Source organism: Drepanopeziza brunnea, assembly GCF_022702325.1.
Source record: "Drepanopeziza brunnea f. sp. 'multigermtubi' strain 214-2 chromosome Unknown ctg8, whole genome shotgun sequence".
NCBI lineage: Eukaryota > Fungi > Ascomycota > Leotiomycetes > Helotiales > Drepanopezizaceae > Drepanopeziza > Drepanopeziza brunnea.
The window spans coordinates 253066-271104 of record NW_027094071.1 but is presented as its reverse complement, the minus strand read 5'-3'; the positions used below and the strand labels follow the sequence as shown (position 1 = coordinate 271104).

The 18039-nt window shown below is 50.3% G+C and overlaps 5 protein-coding genes across 7 annotated transcripts; all 5 read left to right on the top strand.

Annotated features, from left to right (window-relative positions):
* Nucleotides 1–1818: 1818 nt before the first annotated feature.
* Nucleotides 1819–2657, top strand: L3040_005116 (uncharacterized protein; the record flags this gene model as incomplete). Its single annotated transcript, XM_007296172.2, has 2 exons — nt 1819–2389; nt 2449–2657. The coding sequence occupies 2 exons, from the start codon at nt 1819–1821 to the stop codon at nt 2655–2657; spliced, it is 780 nt and encodes a 259-aa protein (XP_007296234.2).
* Nucleotides 2658–5843: 3186 nt separating this feature from the next.
* On the top strand, nt 5844–7960 carry L3040_005115 (uncharacterized protein; the record flags this gene model as incomplete). 2 transcript variants are annotated; one of them, XM_066157230.1, is made up of 9 exons in its annotated part: nt 5844–5925; nt 6088–6141; nt 6305–6354; nt 6415–6561; nt 6761–6801; nt 6978–7018; nt 7190–7263; nt 7697–7738; nt 7832–7960. In XM_066157230.1, the coding sequence occupies 9 exons, from the start codon at nt 5844–5846 to the stop codon at nt 7958–7960; spliced, it is 660 nt and encodes a 219-aa protein (XP_066011547.1). The 2 variants fall into 2 exon arrangements, with proteins under 2 accessions (XP_066011547.1, XP_066011546.1); XM_066157229.1 differs by lacking the exon at nt 6415–6561.
* Nucleotides 7961–8332: 372 nt separating this feature from the next.
* Nucleotides 8333–9660, top strand: L3040_005114 (uncharacterized protein; the record flags this gene model as incomplete). 2 transcript variants are annotated; one of them, XM_066157227.1, is made up of 6 exons in its annotated part: nt 8333–8432; nt 8499–8614; nt 9021–9038; nt 9109–9270; nt 9347–9464; nt 9536–9660. In XM_066157227.1, 6 exons carry the CDS (start codon nt 8333–8335, stop codon nt 9658–9660), a joined length of 639 nt encoding a protein of 212 aa, XP_066011544.1. The 2 variants fall into 2 exon arrangements, with proteins under 2 accessions (XP_066011544.1, XP_066011545.1); XM_066157228.1 differs by having other exon boundaries at nt 8499–8666; nt 8973–9038; nt 9104–9270.
* Nucleotides 9661–12447: 2787 nt separating this feature from the next.
* L3040_005113 (uncharacterized protein) lies at nt 12448–13635 on the top strand (the record flags this gene model as incomplete). Its single annotated transcript, XM_007296170.1, has 1 exon — nt 12448–13635. The coding sequence occupies one exon, from the start codon at nt 12448–12450 to the stop codon at nt 13633–13635; it is 1188 nt and encodes a 395-aa protein (XP_007296232.1).
* A 2843-nt stretch (nt 13636–16478) lies between these two features.
* On the top strand, nt 16479–17718 carry L3040_005112 (uncharacterized protein; the record flags this gene model as incomplete). The annotated part of the gene is made up of 4 exons (XM_007296169.1): nt 16479–16936; nt 17092–17281; nt 17376–17521; nt 17646–17718. The coding sequence occupies 4 exons, from the start codon at nt 16479–16481 to the stop codon at nt 17716–17718; spliced, it is 867 nt and encodes a 288-aa protein (XP_007296231.1).
* Nucleotides 17719–18039: the final 321 nt, after the last annotated feature.

Here is an 18039-nt window from a genome sequence, read left to right as displayed (position 1 = left end):
CCAGCCCACCTTATAAAAAAGATATCTCGAGAAAACCCGTCGACAGCTTGGCTTATTGGCGCACGGTTATACGTATTCCAGCAATCATAGAAACAATAAGTGGAACAAAAACAACAAAATATGCAAAATTACCCAAGATAAATGAATGCAATTTGATCTCCTTGCCTTGCTTTGTCTATTGTGAAGAAGGAAGAGGCTTCTGCTGTTCAGGCCGACATTGATAAACTCTGGGTGTTTTGAATTGCTGTAGTACTGTATTTAAGAACGTCTCGGAGACAATGAAATGGTAAATAATATCGAGCAAGCGAATCTCGTCGTCCCGGATAGGATATTTTGGTCGTTTTGTTGCGAGATGGGAACAGGGGAGAATAGGTAAGGGGTATGAAAGGGAAACTACTAAAAGTAAACAGAAGAGCTCGTCTCGGCCCCTGTTTTCTCGAAGTTGCTTTTTACCGAGCCGAGCCGAGCCTGTTTCCAAACAACGTCAGCAACAACAGCAGCACACGTTACTGAAGAGCCAAGATCCAACAGATGCAGGTGGACACTAGTGAAAGTCACGAGCCTGGTCATTGGAGGCAATCCGAGAATCCAGAAAGACATCAATTTACATGCAATAACATAAATGAAAATCATATTGTGAACACCCATGCAGTTATCCATCCATTCCATCTAAATATCCTCCCTCGCCACACGTCGAGACTGTCTTCAATAATGCCTCTAGTCTAGCAGCATCCATCCACCTTGTGCTATCGGGATACACCAGCCTGTTCTCCTTACACCATACAGTAACCTACAGAGTAAATAGGCTTTACAAACATCGACCCAGCCATTCTTTCACCGCTGACAGATATCTTTGAATCTATCGCCAGAAATCAAACCCTTTCGATACATACAGCATACGCCTTCTCCACCCTAACACCTACCTTCATATCTATGTATGTATATACCCGACCATGAATCGCAGCAGAGGATTCCGAATAGTCTTTTCGATGTCCAGGAACCACTTCACTCGGCCATGTCCACTGACTGGCCGCGGTGATCCTCGGATCATATTATGGTTTATACTGGGCAGATTTATGTGTTCTTTTCCACCACGATTCACCACGACGCTCGGGGGTCGGGTCCTGGAGCGCTGGGTTGTGAATTGATGGTGGCAGTAGAACCAGTCGTGGTTTATGTCCCAGCACACGCGGTTTATTGCGTGCTAGAATTGCTGCTGGGTGAGCCCTGGGGATCTGCAGCTTCTCAGGCGTGGGTGGGGAGGGTTTGTTGAGAATTGGGATGGTGGGTGTGGGAGGAGCGAGGGCGATGAAGGGGACTGATGTTGGTCGGGTGAAAGCTGGTGATGGGCTGACGGTTTTATGCGCAGAATCGAGCCCTTCTGTTAGAGAGATGGGCTTTGGTTTATCTGTCTCATGTGGTGATTCTGAAGAGTCTCGGTTGACCTCTCGCATTTACTACCTTTGGAGGGCTTGGCGGAAGGACATCGTTCTGGTGTGACTTTTCTTTTATACGCGTTGCGGTTGTGGGAATCCGGTAGTTCTTGGTGAGAGGATGCAGGTAGAGGAAGACGTGCTGGGGCGGAGCTCTTCGTGCTTGGTGACTTCCATTCACGGGTCCGGATATGAAGATATACAGTCAAGCATGTTTGTAATTCGACTGTGATTGTCTTCTTGCTCGTTAATGGTTAGGATCCTGCCGACTCACATGTATATGACCTGCCAGGCCCAGCTCTATAAATTCTCGGCAGTCGACACAAATGCTGCCAGGTCCTCCAAAGCTCGAATAAACAACAAAACAGGTGAAGAGAAGGCCATCATGACTTCCAAACACAACAAGCCCCTACCCTTCGTTCTCCGCGCCCTCTGCCTCCAAGATGGAGAGCAGCCACTAAACGCGGACAGCCCGCCGACGATAACAGAGGTCACCCGTCTCAAAGACAAAAAATTCTGCATCATCCGCGCGATCCCATGGAACCCTCACAACCTCGACCCCGAGCTCTACGCCGGCCACCTCGAATACTGGGCCGCCACCTCTCCCGCCACGCCCACCACCTCGGGAGAGAGAACTTCCCCACGCATCAAAGAGCGTCTGCGCAACGTGGTCGAGCTCGACGACGCTGAAGTGGTAAAGCAGTTCCAACGCATCTACTCCGGAGACTTCCCGTGGGCTGATCTCAACACGCGGATCACGAGTGGGTTCAAGACCGGGGCGTTGAGCAAGGCGGACTTGGATTTTTGGGACAAGTCTGTTGAGGGTTATCAGGAGTATGACGAGGTGTCTGAGCAGAAGGGAAGTGTTACTGTCGCCAACGCCAGGGCGGCGGTGAATGATCTGTTGTTGTGGATGTTGGCTGTGGATTTAGTATGGGGGTTCGAAGGGAGTGATGGTATGTCGTAACCCGGCGGAGGAACGAGAGGAGCGGAATGCTTGCTGACTTGAGTATAGAGGTGCTGAAGAAGCTGGGCAAGAGGAACTTGACGCTGGGGTATTATATGGCGCCACTGTTGTATGAGGTTAAAGTCGTGGTGGATAATAGCGTGACGAGGTGGAGGAAGAATTGTTGGATTTGTGGGAGTATGTATCTTGAGGATGTTCATAATGTCGAGGCTGCTGGCGCGTGTTCGCGTGAGGAGAAGGGCGAGAAAAAATATTGAGAGGAGGGAGGATAGGACGAGGATGGAGCTCGAGAATCTGAGAATGAGTAGAGCGTAGAGAGTGGTGGGGACGGTGATTAGGAGAAGAATAAGTATGCTGCTAGAATACGATAGGCGCATGGTTTATTCGAAAATATAGGCCTGAATTATTCCAACTCACTCTCTTCGGGATCCTAGCTCTGCTAAGACTACTTTCAGATGCCAAGGACATACTGCAGAGTCTGACGAGTCTTCTCATCTTCGTAAAGCCTCGATTCCTGACGGAGCAATAAAGAAAACGACCTTGCAGACTTAAAATAGAGCCTTATATCCTCCTTTATACGCGCCTGAGTCCTGGCAAATCTTGTTTCAAGAATGCTTCTCCTGCCATCCTCCGAAGTTGCGTTTTTGGAACCCACACGTATGTTGTTGAGCTTTGATCATCGCAGCATTCGTGACCTCTGGAGGTGTTGGGGTATCTTATACACCATTTCGATGGTGGACCGGGACGCCAAACTGGGCTGAAGGTGACGAATATCAAGAAGGGTAGATATCCCCACGAGGAGGGTGAAATACCACGTAGATATCATCGACTTGTTGTCTCAGGAACTTGAATTGGTCGCGACCGAGGTTGGTTTGTCTCCGTCGTGGTTCAAAAATCCTGCACGGTTTCCGCGTTCCTATATCATCCTCCGGCCCATCGGCCCAGTCTCGTCTGAACTTAGAAGGTGAACATTCCATATCATTCCATCGCAAACACCCACCTCGCCTCGCTTCCGCAGCCTCGTCGGCAAAACCTTTTTCGGGGACTAATATAACAATACAACCGACTTTGCTGTCACTTAATATGTTCGGTCACTTGTTCGACCTCATGGGGCACTTGGGTGTTCGCACTCCCCCATGAACTTACTCGTGAAACGGTTACCGGCGGCCTTCGCAGTGAGTTGCCCACCCGGACTGGGAGTTGTGGTTTACCATACTCTAAGGACGACATGTTGAGTCCCCCGACCAAGATCCTCTTCTTCAGATTCGTTTACTTGACTATATGTCTTGAGGCTACTGGGCGGAGACTTGGGAAGAGATAACTTTTGTTTTTTGGGGTTTTTTGCGCTTTTTCAGGTCTTGCCGCGGCGCTTATTTTTGTTTTCGCCGTCGACGCGTTAAGCGAGAATTGTGGTGGCAGCCTCACCCTTCCCACCACTTTCCGAAGAGTGCCAAACATGAATGAAGCTTCAAGGTTCAGTTGAAGCTCCTCATTTGAAACAAACCCTACGCGCCGAGATTCCGGAGGCTATACACAATTTACAGACCTCGATGTAATATTTGTAGTTTCCCAAGCCGGTACGTGTTTTAAAAAATAAACAAGCAGACTTGTTGAAAGTAAACCATGCTGGGGGGAACTTCTTCTTTATGGCTCAAGCTCCGTAAAATACTTGATTGATGCATCGACTCTACGAAGTATTCATACGATGTGTATGAACTACACCATCAATCAGAAAACCAGATAATTCCATGACCGCCCCCCCCCAAAAAAAGAAAAAGAGAGGAAAACATCCGCAAGCGGCGATTATCCCCTAGGTCGGCCTGTAGACAGCATGCATTCTACGTGGAGTTACGCCTTCTGCAGATACATGGCTTAGATGGAGGAAGAAGGGGGTGTCAGCAAGCTGCTTCTTCACCAGGGCGAGGGCAGCTGTTAGTAGTGGCTGGGCTTTACTTAGATATACCCTCCTCCTCTTCCTCCTCCTCCATCTCTTGCTTTCTGCGAGCTAGATAGAACAGTATCTTCAGTTCTAATGTTCCGAAAACCCCTCCCGATCTACAAGCAGCTGATTAAAGAAGCTGAATTGGCTAGCGGCGACTTTTTCTATGGAAGTGATCAGTAATTAATGATGCAATTTCCAGGTTCTGCCCAGCGACGGAGTGTTACACATCTGTATTCTTCCCACATCTCTGTATCTAGGTCTTTGCAACGATACCTATGATGTTCTGCATGCTCTTTTCATCCCCAAGATTGATATAACATGCATGTAATCTCCTTCGGAGGTTCAATCCCTGTTAATTGATGACTCTGAAAGCCTTGAAAAATCTGGTCAGTATATATTCTCCTTCTGCTCGCTGACAGTAGACAGGAAGAGCAGTCATTGTGCCTGTCCCTGAGGTTTGGAAAAGGCTGATGTCAGGCATTAGGGTGTCCCATTTCTCTCGTGGGCGATGGTACGAGCAGCTAGCATCATTTTAAAGCTCTATTTGTTGGTAAAACAGCAGTGGCCACATCCCTCTAGCATGGGGTGGATATTCGGTCAGTGTATGCTATCCAGCTCCATTTTCCTCTTCTCCGGCCCCATTTTTGCGGAGAGGCAACGGAATACACTGGCTTCCAATTTTTTGTCTCTCCTTCTACAGAGCTGCGGAAGTGATATTACAGCAGCTGAGACTTCCAGAAAAATCCAGTGGCCAGCATTGCCACTTAACAATATCGTAGACTACACATTTGCACATCCTCCTTCTCTCTCCCTTCTTCCTAGATAAACGTAGATCTTTCTTCTGTCGCCGAGACTTTACGTTTATGCTTGATCTACAAGTAGCAGCCTCCTTGAATTCTGAAGGCAATGTAGCAGTAGTAGATTACATTGTGAAGACTCTAGGCAGCCCATTCTAGCTCTAGGAGACCGCACACAAGTAAATCCATACCTATCTTTACATCCATATCTTCAAATCAATTCAAACACGGCGTCTGTCTCGGTGAATTCACGGTTGCGCCAGATCAGGGATTTATAAGCAGCAAGCGTCTTCCTTTGTCTCTGAAAACGATCTAGCTTCTTTGAAGATGATCTAGTGTCTTTAAGGACGATCTAGCGGTAGCCTTGGGAAAGCTCGGACCATCCTATCTCAGCTTTAGGACGCGCCGACGCGGCAGAAAGCTTTCTCCCTCACTTCCTACTCGCGAAACAACTACCTCCACCACTTGAACTTTACTGCTGCCACAGCATCAGCAACTGCCTTCTTCTCTTGTGAGAATGGTTCATAGCAGCAGCTTACTCTCAGGAAGCTTTTCATTCAGCAGGAAACGCTGGGCTGGTTGCTGAACAGCAGAAAATAGTAAGTCCAATTGTGGTTTCCGATCCCCTCTCGCCAAGTCTGCCTTTTGACACTTCGCGTTTGCTGCTGCTCCAGAGGCAGAATCTACTCTCTGCGCTCTTAGAAATGGTACGCAGCAGTAGCTTACTCTCAGGAAGCTTTCTAACCAACAGGAAAGGCTGGAGTGGCTTCCAAAAAGCGGCAAATAGTAAGTTCATCTTCAACGTGGTTTTCCTTTGGCGACATCCTCTCTTACCCTCCCCCCCCTCCTCACGCCCCTCCAGCACTTTGCTTTGCTGTTGATATAGAAGCAGCAGCATGTCTATTTGCCTTTCAAAACGATTTGCAACAGCAGCTAACACCCGGGAAGCCCTTCAATCAACTGGAAATGGCCGGTCGATCTCTATACACAAGGCCGCACATGGTAAGTTCATCTCCTCCATCCTCATCTTCAGTTTCGCCTCTCTTTCATTACGCGAGCACAGCACACCTCCCTCCTTTCTAGGATTCCAGATGGAAATTTCAAGGCTTTACACGCTCCTTTCACCCTCAAACACAAGATGGAGTATCAGCTCACCTTCTAGAAGCTTGTGAATTAACAGAAATGGCAAGCTCGGACCCCGGGAGGCAGCCGCTAGTAAGTTCGTCCTCAGCTTCACTTCCCCTCCCCTTATATCTTTCCCCGACCACCACAAAGTCTCTCCCTTTCATCAACCCCAACATTCATCAGCCCCAGCTTCAAGTCTTGGAGGCTCTGACAACCTTTCTCATCTTCAAAGGCAGGGTCATAGCAGCAGCTAACCTTCAAGAAGCTCCAGCATTGGCCTGCTTCAATCAGTTGACTGTCGGTACTCCTCATCCCTCCCTTCCCTTCCCTCCCTTTCCTCTCCCTTCTCTTCCCTTTCCTTTCCCAAGATCAATCTGACACTGCTTTTCTTTCAACTCCGCGTCTGTCTCTAGCATTTGCGCTAGCAGCTCTGATGATGCCGATGCTCTCTTTGTCCTTCTAAACGAATTGCGACGAGCGACTGACATTCTAATAGTCTTCAATCACTTGCAATGGGCAGCAGGAGGCCGCGAGTCTGTAAGTCAGCTCTTCCTTTTCTTTCCATTTTCTTTCCTTTTTTCTCTAAGAGATCGATCTGGCACTGCTCTCCATTTAACTCCACGTCTCTGGCTTCTGCGCTGGCAGCTCTGATGATTCCGACGCTCCCTTCATCTTTCTAAACAAGTTGTGACAAGCAACTAACTTTTAAGAAGTCCTCGACCATTGGCAATGACCAGCAAAAGGCCGCAAATCAGTAAGTCTAACCCCCCCCCGGCCTCCTACATTCTCCGAACCTATCTTGCGTCTACTTCAATGCCCAGCTTCTCAATTTTGAAGACCAAGGCCAGCTTCCGATTCAATCTCTCCTTTTTCTTCAAGTCTCAAGAAAGTAAGCACCGCTGACATTTTCTTCTTCAATGTACAGATCGGACCCTTGGCTCTTCCTCCTCCTTCTTCGAAACACCTTCATCGACATCCTCCTTCGAACAAGAAACCATAGTTGCACCCTTTCTCTCGCGAAATTCGCTCTTATCTGGCGAAAGCTTATGTCGCACAACATTTTCTTCTCTGAAAACCACTCGATATCGCCTCTCCTCTCCGATCGTCCCAGCGGTCAACCTCATATCTCTTTGGCGACAACCACACACACACACACACATATACCGTGCAAAGGTTGAGCCGATATCCATATCTTTATCCAAATTTCACAGCAACATCCATATCTTCAACCAGCTTCCACACCAACATCCATATCTTTATCCAACATCCATATCCTTATCCAAGATCCAAATCTTTATCCAGCATCCAAACCGAAATCAATATCCTTATCCAACATTCAAAATACTTGTCCATCGACCACCATACTCCTCCCTCTCGTCTATCAATACACATATACATACATGTCCTTCTGTTTGGAAAACTTCCTACCGAGATTCGGGCTAAGACTATGCCTTTGTTTGGGAAACTTCCTAAGGTAAGAAGAGCCCTTTCATATACCTACTCCCCTCCAGACCAAACAATGTTGAGTCTCTCGCATCGCTAACTCTAAGCGCGTTGGCGGGAATAGCAACCCTTGTTGTGCCGTCCGCTCCAGGCGGCAAGAGCCCTATGGAACGGGAGATCGGTGCTGGCACCGGTACCGGAAGCCCTCCTCAAGCTCGACCGAGACTGGGGCCAGGCGAATGTCTTTGCTTGAGACACCGATCTCCCGGGGCTCGGCCCACCAATAACGACAAATCGAGCTCAACGGGAAGATAAAATCATCACGTCACCCTCTCCGTATCTCGAACGCAGGGGATGTAGTGCAGGAAGACGGTACCAAATTTCAGGACCTCACTGTCCTGTCTCTATGGTCAAGACCTCACTGTCTTGCTCCATATCTCAGGACCTCACTGTCCTGCCTCTATGGTCAGACCTCACTGTCCTGTCTCTATGGTCAAGACCTCACTGTCTTGCTCCATATCCCAGGACCTCACTGATATGTCTATATGGCCAGGACCTCAACTTCGACCTCAATCCCGGTGCTCCTTGAAATCTTGATGGGATCATGCAAGATGCCCTCCTTAAGATGAAAGACAAAGTCATCATGGAGCAGCCGACTCCAGCCAAGGGTTTCAGATACCCGAGACGGGCACCCCTTACGGCTGCCCAGCTGGTGCTATTTTCCTGTACGTTCCGGGCTCTTGCATATTCCCCATTTTTGGAACGTCGACTGACTTGCTGACTCTTAAAAGGGCAAAAGAACTGCATCCCAGACGGAGAGTTGATCTCCTTCGCCTGGTTTCTTGGACCGGAGGAGAGGGAATTGACATTGTATGATAGGAAGCTTGCAGATCTCGGGGCAGAACAGGTATCAAGATTACCCATCTTGCTGCCTGTGTGGCTGGGAAACCCGAAACCGGGTAATCGGCCACTCGGCCCCAGGTTGAATTCAAACTACTTATCTCGGAGAACCCATCGCCTATTCTACTAAAGTTCTCCTTGGAGAATCGACGAGTCCACGTTGGAAAATGCAGTGGATCTGAGGGGAGGCTTTAGACCCGGTGCTCTAGTAAAGGCACAGACATTAGAAAATGGTGGGCGGTGATGGAAAGATGCGTTGGAAAATGGGTCTGTGTTTGCTGAGAGTCGGTGTTTGTATTCTGTGTTTGTTAAGTGTATCTATTCAGTCTGTGTTTGTATTCCGTGTTTGTATCCTGTATCATTAGATAGCAATCCCAAACCTGTTAAACCCCAGCCGTCCTCGGGCGTGTCAGATATGGAAACCACATACAGTAAGTTTTGTGACATTTACTTCCCCCTCAAAATCTTTGTGTGTGCGTATATCTAACAAGTCTAGGGCAGCAGAGACTGATAAGAATGATTTCCAAAAGGCTTCTGATAGCCTACCCGAAAAAGTGGATGACCTCCACATTCGCTTGTGAGAGTCATTTGCCGAGAAAGAAGGGGGAAGGGGGCAAGATGCATATCCTCGTAGCTATGCAAAAGCTGATGCCGGAGAGAGAGGTACGCACATCCCAGAAGCGCAATGATAGGCCTAACCAGTAGTTTCGTCGGCTGATCATTCTCATTCGAGATTTAGAAGCGGGCATTGAGCTCTCTAACCTTTACTTTCAACTTCACCGAAGAGATATATGCGCCTACCGCGATCAGAGGTCGGGCTCCGCCAAAAAGAATGCCTCCCGGCCCGGCCGGAAAAGGTAAGAAGAGTGAAAAATTCCACCACTCCCAGACCTACACGGTTCTCAGGAATTTTCTGACTTTTCCCCAGGACCAGGAAGGTGTGGCCTCTGCGTTCCTGCAGGGAGAGATCAATCTCCTGGCAACTGCAGGCGCGAGGACGGGGACGGGGACTTGTTTGTTCCGCTGAGGCCGGGCCGTGCTCACATGTACTAGGCGCTTTACTTTGTTGCTCGGGCTTAGGTGTGTTTCTACTTGAATCCTCGCCGGCCGCGGGGCCTCTGGCCAGAAAGAAAATGGGGAGGTTTGGCTCGAGTGGGAGATGGAGAGGGCAAATCTTAGAGCCTCGCGCAGAATTTCACGATATTTTCTATTACATGCGACCCTAGGAGAGGCTTTGCAGAATATTTACGCCATTCTTGAAGAAGATCATCTGCAAAGCCTCTCCTGGAATCCATGTTCCAACAAAAACTGGAAGATATCAGATTGCCAATCCAATTATACCGGCTACGGGGCCTCTGGCCAGAAGAAAATAGGGAGGCTGGCTTGAGTGGGAGATGGAGAGGGCAAATCTTGGAGCCTCGCGCAGAAGTTCACGCTATTTCTTACTACATGCGACCCTAGGAGAGGCTTTGCAGAATATTTACGCCATTCTTGAAGAAGCTCATCTGCAAAGCCTCTCCTGGAATCCATGTTCCAACAAAAACTGGAAGATATCAGATTGCCAATCCAATTATACCGGCTACGGGGCCTCTGGCCAGAAGAAAATAGGGAGGCTGGCTCGAGTGGGAGATGGAGAGGGCAAATCTTGGAGCCTCGCGCAGAAGTTCACGCTATTTCTTATTACATGCGACCCTAGGAGAGGCTTTGCAGAATATTTACGCCATTCTTGAAGAAGCTCATCTGCAAAGCCTCTCCTGGAATCCATGTTCCGACGGAAACTGAAAGATTTCGGATTGCTAGTCATATTGTCAGTCAATTGTCAAGTCAGTTGTATTTTTATCGCTTAATTTTATCCCTGTCAATCTCAGACCCATTTTTAAACGAGTTAGGCATCCACGCTCCTTCGAAGTATATTTGTGAATACTGATTAACGCTGAGGAAGAGCTGGCTGTGTGGAGGGTATCCAGAAATGTCTCCTTTCCTTTCCTTCCTTTTTCTCCCCTTTCGAAATGCTTTCGAAATGCAAATGCAAATGCTCGTTCTGGAATCCTTGTTCTGTCGCGAAGGACAATTCCGAATGGAGGATGCCTACACAGACCGACCGAGTCATATCCTAATCTGATGAATCTTCTTTCTTTCTTTTCATTTCTTTCTCCTCGCCCAATTTCGCTAGCATCAGCAAAAATCAAATTCGTATCCCCTCGCAAAGGCCCTAAACAATCTTCCCCGGGCCTCATCCACATCGTAGTCAATATGAACCGGGCGGTATTTAAATGCTCCGTCCCTCAAAATGTATCAGGACATATACGATATGTGGATATAGGCTTGCAGGAAAAGGTCCGAAGGCCAGGGCGATGCGGAAATAGCGATAATAGCTAACTTGAGAGATCTGCAGAATAATAGTTCTTGAAGTTGGTGGGGGAATTTATAGATGGTGTGGGAAAGTTTTCGAGTCGATTCTGGGTTTAGTGGCTTGCTTTAGTGTGAGGATGGATTGTGAAGACGGGTTGTGAAGATGAGAGAAGGAGACTTTCTCTACCGACTCCAATCTCGCTCTATCAATAAACCGCATCTCAACCCTCTTCGTCTTCAACATACTCAACCATGCAGGTCCCTTTTTCGATCTCGCTTCTGAGATTCAACTTTCAATTTTGAAAACCTTGCTTTGTTTCCATCGATGGGTTCTGAGCGCTGTTCGCGCTTGTATGGGATCTAGACCGTCTGTTCTGCCGTGCCTGTAGTCTCGCAATCAATTGAGGATCTTTAATTTACGATCGGCGCACTGAATAATATCAGTATACATCGATGATGAAGGTAAGAATTTGATTCGCCTTGCGGAAGAGCAGTGTGGCTGTGATAACGAGACAAAGTAGTTGGGAGACGAGAACCGCGACCAGACTCGATCAGACTCGACCAGACTTGACCAGACAAAGACAAAGACAAGCGACGAAGGGATACTCGATCGGGTATCATTTAAAATAAGTAACTTGTGGAAGAACCGTCTCACTGAGCCTGAGAAGAAAATGCAGGCTTATTTATCAAGTCGAGATTAGAGAATCAATACGTCCCCCCCCACCCCCTGAAAAGCTTCAAAACCTCAAGCTTTTTTCCCATCGAGTCACTCACTCCGCAACCTGAAGTCTTCTCACTCACTCGCTCCATGATCCCCCAGAAGTGTGGACAGCTGTCTGTTCTGTTCTGTCCTGTTCTGTCGGGGAAGTCCTGCGGTCCAATCGATCCTCGCGAAACGAGCCCGCCCGAAACACCGACCCTTTTTTTCACCCCCGTACAAAGGATCCCTTTCTCTCTCCCTCCCAGTCCTTCTCCAGTCCTGCTCCTACATATAACAATAGAAATCCAACTCCGCGTTCCCATTGTCGTATGAAACTTCTTCTTTTTGTGTCCCTCCCCGTCTCCCATTGTTGTCGCCCTAATGTGATTAGCGCCTCCGGCTCATAATTTTTTCTCCTTTGTTGTTCTCGTTCCCCGAGTTCTCGCTTGTTCTATTGACGTCTCGACAATGCTAGCGTCGGAGAGAACAACAATGCCATCTCGATCACTCGCTCCTATTGTTCTTCTAGTGCCAGAATCGAGGACAATAGAATTGCGAGAGTATTAAGGAAGGGCGTGGCCACCGACCAGTTCCTCTTCTTTCCTTCTTCTCGATCATACACAACCCCATCTTCCCTTCCACCACACCACCTCTACAAGCACCACTAGACCACAGCTTTGACAGTTGTCGTCCAGACTAATATCAAGATACAATCTACCGACCAACCAACCAACCAACGAAGAAAACAAACCAAACACACACGCGCGCACGCAAGAGCAAAAGCCAAGATGCATACCTCCGCCATCTTCCTCGCTGCCGCTCTGATCTTCGGATCGTCCCCCGTCACGGCCCACATGGAGATGTCCTCTCCGATCCCCTTCCGCTCCAAGTTCGGCGCCAACAAAGACAAGGCCGACTTCTCCATGACCAGCCCCCTCGGCGCCGACCAGGCCCTCTGCAAAGGCTACGCCGTCGACCTTGCGGACCCCGCCCTCGGCGCCCCGACCGCCACCTTCAAGCAGGGCGAGGCCAGCGCCGTCGAGCTGGCCGGCTCGGCCGCCCACGGCGGCGGGAGCTGCCAGCTGAGCCTGTCCACCGACGGCGCCAAGACCTTCACCGTGATCCAGTCCATCATGGGCGGGTGTCCCGCGACCGGCGTCAAGCTGCCCTTCACGATCCCCGCCGACGCGCCCGTCGGGAAGGCCATCTTCAGCTGGAGCTGGGTCGCAAAGCTGAGCGGCGTGCCGGAGTTCTACCAGAACTGTGCGCCGATTGAGATCACGGCCGGCGCGGGCTCGGCGGCTGCAAAGACGGCCTTCAAGGACCGCCCGGCCATGTTCGTCGCGAACATCAACGCGGGAAACGGCTGCAAGACGGTGGCTTCGACCGATCCGCTGTTTCCTAACCCGGGACCCGATGTCACCGGCACGGGAACCCCGGATTCGACCATCAACTGCGGCACTTCGTCTGGTCCAGCTTCTCCGGCTCCAGCTTCTCCGGCTCCAGCTTCTCCGGCTCCAGCTTCTCCGGCTCCTGCGCCGGCTTCTTCCGCACCAGCCTCGTCGGCACCGGCTTCTTCAGCTCCAGCACCAGCTTCCTCAGCCCCAGCACCAGCTTCTTCCGCACCAGGAGCGATCATCTCAATCATCCCCGTCGCACCATCACCGCCATCACCATCCAGCCCCAGCCCAGCCCCAGCCCCAGCCAGCAGCAGCATCTCCCCCTCTTCCCCCTCAGCCTCACCACCACCGCCCGCCAACCCCTCAAACGGCACCACCACCACCACCCCCGCAACACCAGCCGCAGACAGCGGCACCAGCACCGACGGCTCGTGCGGCGCCGGAAAGCGATGCCCGGGATCCAACTGCTGCTCCGCGCTCGGCTTCTGCGGCACAACCCCCTTGCACTGCGGCACGGGGTGCCAGCGCGCCTTCGGGGCCTGCGCTGGCCAGAGCCGGATTCGTCGACGCAACTGAGTCGGTGGTCGATGGATGGCCGGCCGATCGTGTACGGATTGAGAAAACAAACCGCTCTCTCTCTTTCTCGAGTCTGAGGAGTTAGATGGGCTTGCATGTACAACAAAATGATAGGATAGGATAGGGTAGGATAGGGAAGGGAAGAGCAAACATGGAAACATGGAAAACATGAATGATGAATGATGACCCACGACTCATGAAGGGAGCACAGCATAGCATAGCATAGCATGGCATAATTTTTTTTTCCTCTTCCTTTTCAGCTTTTGCTCAAGTCTGCGCGACCAACCGCCACATGAACCAATCCGCTTTGTAAGAACAGATACCCCCCCAAAAAACTTGAAGCATCAGAAGCATTCAGAAGATAAGAGAAGAGAAGAGAAAATGAGAACCCAGATTTCACCGAACTCACTTATCTCCCTGTCTATCTATCTATAAATGCATAACACGAGTGAGACCGAACCCAGAACACCATCAGCGGTAAGTAAGTACGATGAGTGGGAAACAGGCGACAAATACCCACTCACTAATCGATCGGTGCGAAACGTAAGTGGAAGAAACCAGAAGAAGATGTGAGCGCTCATCTTGATGACGTGCGATAGAGATTTGTTGGTTTCGTGCCATGTCAGAAATACCACAGGAGCGCGATAGGTTCAACACACAACACACAACACACAAGCGCATGCAGGAGAGGGAGAGGAGGGAAGCACTCGCAAGCTGATGAGGCAGGCGGGCGGGCAGGCAGGCAGCAAGCGACAATCAAGCAATACAGGATCGAATTTTCGAATTGCATTTATATCAATCAATCAATGCTGCGCGCGCCCCTTGTGGATTATCGCAAGGCAGCTTGCCAGCATGGAGCACTCTTACAACCACGTCCAGCACCCCTCAGGAATACACACATCAAAATCATCACAAAGTAAAGAAGAGACAGAGAGAAAAGAGCAACAAGAAGATGAAGAAGAAACAGACGAGATCAAATAGATATATACATACCTCATTCATCAAAGCCAAACCTACCTACCTATCTCCTTGCATCGCAATGCCAAGCCTCCCTAGATCACCCCCACCTTCCCTTCTTCCTCCCTCTCCTTGTCTCTTTCTAGACACCGCTCGGTATGCAAATGCAAGACCCTACCCCCCTCTCCCCTCATCGAATCGGACTAAACCCCCTCCACCCAAAGAAAAGCTTCAATTCCTTGATTTCCAATGCTTGTACCTGCTTGTACCTGCTCGCTTACTCGTTTCCTCGCTTACTCGCTTTCCCAAGTGGTTCGCTTACAAGGGACATCCGAGCCCATCCCATCAGATCAACACTCGAACAAAATCGAATTGGGTAGACCGAGAGCTTATTGGACGACAACAGACGAGAAAATGACAAGTGAGGGTCTCGACGACGACGACGACGACGACGGCGGCAGCGGCTTTGACTACCTACTACCACAACCAAACAAACAAAGGCCTTTGTTTCTTTTCATATCCGAGGTCGCCCACGGACGGAGAGACCACGGACGGGGAGACAGACAGACGGGAGAGATACCAAGAACAGACAGACAGGGAGGGGCGTCGTTGCATCCCACCCCATCCCATCGGGGCGGGTCGACCGTTTTGATGCACAAGGCGAGTGAGTAGGTGGGTGAGTGAGTGAGTGCTGCATGCAGTGTATACCCCGGGTGAGCGAGCGGTCCTTGAATCTCGCGAGGTCAGCCAGCACCTTGTTTACTTACCTCTCTCTCCTCTCTCTAGCATCAGCAAGCACTCCAGCAACGAACGCAAATCGTCCATTTCCCCATCAAGACCCCAACAACAACTCTGTATCTCCCGGGCAATTAATCCAGACTCCCACCGGAGAATGCCACTTACGTAAACCCCCCCTAAAAAAAAAAAAAAAGTCTCACGCACGCACTCACTCATTCACGCTCCCACCATGGACCCATCCACCCGGGCCTGCTAAGAGCTAGCCCGCGGTATCTCCCGATCTGCAAGTCACCACTTGCTCTTGAAGCCCACCCGCCCATCCACCCGCTGCTCTATCTCCGCGGCAGGGTACCGCTCAAGAAAAGAAGAATATCCGGGGAGGGGGCCATGCACTGCTCGCCCACCAGCCAGTGCGTCTTTGAGGGGACTTCCCGGACCTTCCAGATCTTCCAGATATCCCCTCTCCTTCGGCTTGCAAGTCCTTGGTACTGCAACCGTCGCCGGTACGTCCACAGCACAGCACAGCAAAAGTCCGAGACATGGCCGCCATCTCCGCACTGCTCTCTTTCCCATGTCCCAATGAGGCACGAACAACCAACCTTTGGGACATAGCGGAGGCAAGGACGCCACAAGGCCCTTGGCTCTAGCCAGACGCCTGGTACAAGCAGTTTCTTGGCCCCCATATAGCACCTCTGCGCTAGCTCTATCTAGGGGCCTTCCGCTTCTGGATGACGCGTGAGATGTTCTGGTGATGCCCAAGGAAAGAAGCTAGCAGACGCGAGATACAGGTGGCGGTGCGATGAGGGAGGAAGGAGCAAGCAAAAAGGAAGGAAGGAAAGAGAGAAAGAGAACGGACTAGCGACAAACATGGTATGTATATAAAGCTGAGGGACGGCCGTGGTGGGAGATGATTGTAGCAATCGAGAAGAGTCTTCGATCTTCCATCCACTCATCCATCCATCCATCCATCCCCCGGTGTCATTCTCCTCTTCTCGCAATCCAGTAAGCACCCATCCATTCAGATATCCATCCAGTCTCCTGTACAAGACGGGGAAGAAAAGTGAGAAAATCGACTGACTAACTTAAGTACCACCTTCAGAAAAAGAAAGGAAGAAAAAAAAAGAAGAAAGAAGAAGAAAAAAAAAACAATGGCTCATTTCAACCTCCTCGCTTTGGCACTGGCTGCTGTCTCCGCCATCTCAGCACACCCAACAAACGCACCCCGGGCAAAGAAATTTGGCTGCGGCGTCGAGCCCACCGCCCAGTTCCTCGCCCAAGCCCAGGTGATCGCCGCCGAAGAAGCAGCAAACAGCACCCGCGCTGCCCAACAGAGGTCTACGAACGTAGCCGCCACCGTGACGATTCAGACCTACTTCCACGTTGTCGCGCGCTCATCCGCTGCCTCGGAGGGCTACATCCCCGTCGAGCAGCTGACGCAACAGCTGGCCGTCATGAACGCCGACTACGCCTCCTCGGGCTTCCAGTTCGCCCTCGCGGGTACCGATTACACGATAAACAAGTCGTGGGCATCCGACGGCGCTGAGCTCACCATGAAGAGGGCCCTGCGCAAGGGCGACTACAAGGCCCTGAACATCTACTTCCAGTAGTAAGTGTTCTCCGAGCCTTGTCTTCTCTTTCTTATACGTTGTCGAGGGAGACTTCAGTCCTAATCCGGTCTTGAAACTTCTTCGTGGCCTCTTGCAACATATCCGTGTTCCTCTTCATTACTCCAAATGGCAATGCTGACTCCAAGTGCCTCAGCGAAATCGGCGGCAACTTCGGGTATTGTTACTTCCCGAACAGGGTTTCCAGGGGCTCCAGCAACTTCTACTACGACGGCTGCACCGTCCTATATTCGACTGTGCCGGGTGGCAGCGCGACAGACTACAACCTCGGCAAGACGGTGACACACGAGGTGGGCCACTGGTTCGGCCTCTTCCACACCTTCCAGGTATGTTTTATCTCCCTCAGGCCTTTCAAGCTTCAAGCTTCAAGCTCTCTTTTCCAAGATGTGAAGATGGAATCGCAAGCTGACGTGAACAAAGGGCAACTCGTGCTCCGGCTCCGGTGACTCCATCGCAGATACCCCACAGCAATTGAGCTCGACCACCGGCTGCCCTGTTGGCCGCGACTCTTGCCCCAACGCGGCTGGCGTTGACCCGATCCATAACTACATGGACTACTCATCCGAGTGAGTGCTTTTTCCCATTCCGCCTAATGCCTGGGAGAAAGGTTGCTGGAAATCGTGTACTGTGGAATACCAAGAAGATGGGATGGAAGAAAAGGACAAGAATGAACGCTGACAGAGAACACAGCTCATGCTACGAGTCCTTCACCGCCAACCAAATCACCCGCATGTCGACTTACTACAACATGTACCGCGCATAGATGAATAGCGCATCTCTCCAAAAACAAAATTCGCTATAGGGTTGGTATAAAAAATTGGGGATGAAGATGGAAGAGTAGAAAAACGGGTTGGGTGTGAGTCATTTGACGCTTCTTGAATGAGTGCTTAGGGGAAAAAAAACTTGGCTTGGCTGGTGATGAATGGATGAATAGTGACGAAAGGTTATTGAATATCACGACTTCATGAACATCGTATTCTGTCTGTGCGTGCTTGCTGGTTTGTGGATGGAATATTGTCTTCTGGTAGCCTGTCGGACAATTGACCAATTGACGGATCTGGCCTAGACTGACCCATGGGTGTAT